This window comes from Nilaparvata lugens, unplaced genomic scaffold, assembly GCF_014356525.2.
Source record: "Nilaparvata lugens isolate BPH unplaced genomic scaffold, ASM1435652v1 scaffold1856, whole genome shotgun sequence".
Taxonomy (NCBI): domain Eukaryota; kingdom Metazoa; phylum Arthropoda; class Insecta; order Hemiptera; family Delphacidae; genus Nilaparvata; species Nilaparvata lugens.
In genome coordinates this window covers 53,182-58,990 of record NW_024090264.1, presented here as the reverse complement: position 1 = coordinate 58,990, position 5,809 = coordinate 53,182, and the positions used below count along the sequence as shown (strand labels likewise).

The window sequence follows — 5,809 nt, the reverse complement described above, 5'->3', positions numbered from 1 at the left end:
AAAGCTTGGCATCAGCTGATTAAAAGTGAATTGCTCATGTTCTGTACACACCATGTTCTGTACTCACGTATATCTGTACACACCTTAACATTACTGTTGCACTAATGAGCGTTTTCTCGAATGTAGTGTGAAAGTCTCTCTGCGTTAGGGCGTTTAGTCATATTGATCTGTGGTATGACGGTCCCACATCCTATATACGAATGTGGTTCGTCTGCAACCGCCCTTAAGCTATATTTTCTCTAAGGTATCACCACATTTTGGATACAGTATCACCACACATGATACAGTATCATCTAAACTTGATACAAAACACCATGTCGTTTATCTATGCTGGAGCTTACCCCGAGGAAGGGCGGCAAAAGATTGCTGAATGTGTGCTCGATGGGATGACAGTAGATGGCGGTAACTGAGATTGGAGCCGTCCACTCGTGGTGCTGCTTGTGAATGTGCTTATAAAACAAGCGGCTGTGCAAAACTCTGCAAACATCAATTTATTTCATTTATTCTTTATAAATAAACATCTAACTTCTGAATAAACAGCAGACATCAATCAAATTGTTTTATTCATTTTTCTTATCAAAATGATAGGGAGAGGAAAAATAAGGTAACCTTGAGCAATTCCTCTCCAAAATTTAGATAAGGTTACACATAATCAGGATACTATCTAATAAGAATATGAATTCTACTATTGGAATATTATATGTTTCTTATGAAAGGACATAAATAAATAAATAAATAAATAAATAAATAAATAAATAAATAAATAAATAAATAAATAAATAAATAAATAAATAAATAAATAAATAAATAAATAAATAAATAAATAAATAAATAAATAAATAAATAAATAAATAAATAAATAAATAAATAAATAAATAAATAAATAAATAAATAAATAAATAAATAAATAAATAAATAAATAAATAAATAAATAAATAAATAAATAAATAAATAAATAAATAAATAAATAAATAAATAAATAAATAAATAAATAAATAAATAAATAAATAAATAAATAAATAAATAAATAAATAAATAAATAAATAAATAAATAAATAAATAAATAAATAAATAAATAAATAAATAAATAAATAAATAAATAAATAAATAAATAAATAAATAAATAAATAAATAAATAAATAAATAAATAAATAAATAAATAAATAAATAAATAAATAAATAAATAAATAAATAAATAAATAAATAAATAAATAAATAAATAAATAAATAAATAAATAAATAAATAAATAAATAAATAAATAAATAAATAAATAAATAAATAAATAAATAAATAAATAAATAAATAAATAAATAAATAAATAAATAAATAAATAAATAAATAAATAAATAAATAAATAAATAAATAAATAAATAAATAAATAAATAAATAAATAAATAAATAAATAAATAAATAAATAAATAAATAAATAAATAAATAAATAAATAAATAAATAAATAAATAAATAAATAAATAATGTAGCCCGTTTATCTCCTGTAGATAGTTCCAGGTCCCATCCTCGTAAGCGACTGCCTAGAGGCATCTTTTTTTCCAGGCCAATTTTACTTGTCATGAATTTTTACCGTTGTCGACACTTTTGAATTTTCAAACAATATCTTGGATTATCTTGGGGTATCTTGGATTGTGAAAAGTCATGGTAAATTATCGGCTACATTACAGCTTCTATGAGTTTATCAAACCAAATCTTTCCTCACAAATCTATTTTTTGTCATACTTACTCAATTGCAGCTGTTTTCCATGCATCAAATCAAGCCGGTAAACAGCTGTTTGCAGAACAATGTGATTTTTATTACAGCATTCTATACTGTAAAGAGATCATATGGTTTTCTTTACAGTCGAGTATGTTTCCCAGTTCCGAAATAGGAACATTCAAATTGATTCAAATAGCTATATAGTCTTAGCGTTATAGTCTTTAGTTGTTATATTGGTAACAATAATTTCAACTTATTATTGTTGAGAACTTTAGTAAGAAGAAGAGAGTGAGTTAATAATATCTAAGTAACTAATAGAATAACTCAAATATTATTAGAACTCAACTAATAAGTTTCAAGTTATAAGAACTCATCTGACATTTTTTAACATTGGCCTTTATTATATTTTTATTTGAGCTAGATGGGTCTGTTATGACATAGGAGCTATGGGCTAGGTCATGTTTATAGAATGCAGTAGCTCGAGCAGCAGCAGGTAATGGTTACTGTTTCTCAGCAATATTATTCTTTCTGAGAAAAGCATGACAGAAAATATTATACGTAACTTGTACGGTAACGTATTTACCGCATTCATATAATAATTCTGCCCTCAACTACGTTCAGGGCAGAAACAATCATACTTATGCGGTAAACTACCGTTACCGGACTTGTGACGTAAAGTACTAATGTCAGACAGACATTTTATGCCCACTCTCATAAGATCAATGGTAATCCTTTTCTGCCCTATTGAGCATAAAGCTGGATTCACACATCTCAGTGTCAGAATCAGTGGAAATATAATTGCCATGAGTTATGATTGGACTGTTCCCACTCAGCACGGTCGAGCGAGTATGAATAGTCCAATTAGATATGAAAGGAATTATATTTTTACTGTACTGGATACGTTCACTGAAATGTGGGAATTTGGCTTAAAACTTTTGTGTGTACAGTAGTTGGATGGGTAAAGTGATTTGTTGATGTCGACGTATTTGCTACAAGCAGAAAACCTGTGGTCTAATTCAAAACTTGACAAACTGATAACTTGATGTAATGAAATCTTGAAGAATTTGAAATAGGTCTATAACCATCCTCGGTAAATTAAGAATTTATATGCAAAATTTCAAGTTGAGTAGTTGAGACAGCGTCGTGAATTTCCTATTCCGTACGTGAATAAGACAATCATTTACTTTATTATATTATAGATAAATCGATGTACCTGTTTATGTCGATGTATTTGGACGAACCTGTGAGAGTTATGTGGAGCGCCAACTCGGCGCACACCCAGTGGAAGGTGGGCAGTTGGCGGAGGGGAGAGAAGCCACGCCACGCCATCAGGACACCGATGCCACACATCAGGACGCTCAGGTAGGACACCGCAAGTCCCACCACTATCTCGTTAAACACCATGGAACCAATCACCATCACCTGCGGAAACCACACACCAATTCAAATTACTGAAAAACATTGGGTTGATATTAGATTTGACATTCGGTCAATTGAATAACAACTAGAATATAGTGACTATAGTGAGGTCCACGTTATAATGGCTGAGTTTGATTAGCAATGCTATCCTTGTCTAACATTCGACAAATATTGTAGAAATATATTATTGATTAACTAGTGACCCCCTGAGTAGGAGAACTCGCCCAAGAACTGTTATATTGTACTCTTTGAAACCAGTAACTTTTTTGATGAAAGTTATGGAAACAGCTAAATATTTATTTCACAAGAATGATTTGCCGTATAGGTTCCATTTAGGATCCTATTTGGAATGAAAAATTACTCTGTCGCTTCAACATCTTTGTCCGTCATATGAACCTAAATTCATTTTCATAAATGAGAAACTTTTGACATTCAAAAGGTGGTCGATTCGTTTTAGGGGCAAATGACCTCTTATTTTGTGAATTTGTATTAATTGGACTTTGAAATCAGACATTCAACAATTGGCCTAATTCGTTGAGGTCATTCACCCCAGGAACTAATCTGCCACCTGTTGAATATATGAAAATCTAAAGATTTTTGCCTCTAGCTCCGCTCCATAAGGAGTTTTTCGAAATCTGAGGGTTGGTATGTTTCAAGCTCTACCCTCTCTATGGATTCTGATAGAAGACAGGCTTCCAAATCATTCGAGTGGCATGCAAACAGGTGGTTCAAGGAAAATCAGACTTTTGCTCCCACCTCCGCCCCAAAGGGGTTTTCGTAATCTGAGGGCTGGAATGTTTCAAGCCTTACCTCTTCTCCCATGCATCCCTATGAAGGAGTTGCATGCTATTGAGGATTTCTTTTGAAATATAGTTTATTTTTATCCTTGTATCTTTTTCATTGGCAGAAAGATCCTTTCGATGACAATGTCACCTCCCTTAATATACACATACAGAGTGGGTGAAAAGTCCGAGAACGGCTTAATATCTCATACAGAAAGGTAATTTGACGGTGGGTGAGATTGGAGATCCTACTCAAATTGAAAATACCACTTTACTATGACTAAAAATCAATTTGAGTAGGATCCCCAATCACACCCACCGTCAAATTACCTTTCTGTATGAGATATTAAGCCGTTCTCGGACTTTTTACTCACCCACCATTCTGGGCGTAAGCCTGTAGTACTTTTCTGTAACACTTTTACACTTTTGTGCAATTCTGAATGATTGATTGATTGATAATACATGAGATATTACCCTGTGGGTTATCAGCTATGTTGAGTTGAAGTTCAGCATTGGAAATTCAGAAATTGGGGAGTAATAATCTCATAATTTTCTGTTCGTAGACGAGCTGAAAGGTCTGTTCAAGCGAATTGAGGTCTCAGAACAGATCAGGCAGAGGTTTCAGACTGACAACGAGGAGCTATGCAAGGAGATACTCAAATTACGCAGGCAAATCAGGAATTTGGAGAACGAGATGGAGAGGTAGGATGGAATGAGGATTAAAAGGAGAGAAAGAAACTAGATTGAGCCAATCTTGAAGTAGAATATGATAAAGCATTACATCAGAAAACAAAATTTGCATTGGAACAGAAGCAAATTAGCAGAAGAAACTGAATGCACAATTTGATAAATCAAATCAAATCACAGATAGAAATTACTGAGATATTGCAATTATTCAAATGCTAATGAATTAACAATTATTATTAAACGAAAATCCAAATTGAATGCTGTAATTCACCCCGAAGACTTCTGCTACTGCAAATATTGACAACAGGGTAAACACAGGGTGAATTACAGCATTCAATTTAGATTTTCGTTTAATGATAATTGTTAATTCATTAGCATTCGAATAATTGCAATATCTCAGTAATTTCCGTCTGTAGACTGGCTGGCCGCTATAGATTTGTTTAAAATGAGCGCTGTTATCCAGAGATTGTCATTTTGGTGTAAGGGTAAGCATTCCTGACCGGTAATTAGGAGGTACTGGGTTCGATTCCCGGGCTGACAAATAATTTTTGAATAGTAGCGCTCATTGAATTTCCATCTAGCTGTTCACCCTGTTGTCAATATTTGCAGTAGCAGAAGTCTTCGGGGTGCATTACAGCATTTAATTTGGATTTTCGTTTAATAATAATTGTCAAATCAAATTAATAAAATATAAATTGTGTAGTGAATCTATTCTTTTCCTCTATTAATTATTTTTGAAGTAACTATTCAAACTTTGAATTAGAAACACTTTTGGAGTGAAAAGACTCACTTTTTAGAAATAAAGAGGTTTCGACCTGATACTTTTTGACCTACACTCCATGCTTCTAATAGCCTTGAAACAAGAGTATGTTACCTCAGTCTGAATATGACCAACAACTACAGGTCGACTGCTATTAAGTAGGCAATAATGTTCACACTTCTTCAGTGTTACTAACTCAAAAATATGATCAGTAAAGAAAATACATTTTACTCAATGCAAAACTAGATAAAATATGATGAAAATGCAATGAATAGATGAGAACATGTTTGATTCTTTTAGAATACACAAAAACACAATTGACGACAAGGATGACGATTATTCAAATTATAACATTAATAATTGATAACAGAACCAAATAGCTTTTGGTTTCTATTCATTATTGAGCAATACTACATCAGGCATAGCACAGCTATAATTGACCGAACGAAGT

At 31.7% G+C, this 5,809-nt stretch overlaps 1 protein-coding gene across 1 annotated transcript; it reads right to left on the bottom strand.

The window, feature by feature from the left end:
- Positions 1 to 275: 275 nt before the first annotated feature.
- On the bottom strand, positions 276 to 5,495 carry LOC120355460. Its single transcript, XM_039443851.1, has 3 exons — positions 5,490 to 5,495; positions 2,952 to 3,132; positions 276 to 477 (listed from the first exon to the last, which is right to left on the bottom strand). Exons 2-3 carry the CDS (start codon positions 3,127 to 3,129, stop codon positions 338 to 340), a joined length of 318 nt encoding a protein of 105 aa, XP_039299785.1. The 5' UTR covers positions 3,130 to 3,132; positions 5,490 to 5,495; the 3' UTR covers positions 276 to 337.
- Between the last annotated feature and the right edge of the window lie 314 nt (positions 5,496 to 5,809).

Coding starts and splice junctions, on each gene's coding strand:
- LOC120355460 (XM_039443851.1), bottom strand. CDS start 3,129: ATGGTGATTGGTTCCATGGTGTTTAACGAGATAGTGGTGGGACTTGCG. Junction 478..2,951: donor GCTCCACATAACTCTCACAG/GTTCGTCCAAAT, acceptor TGATGTTTGCAG/AGTTTTGCACAGCCGCTTGT.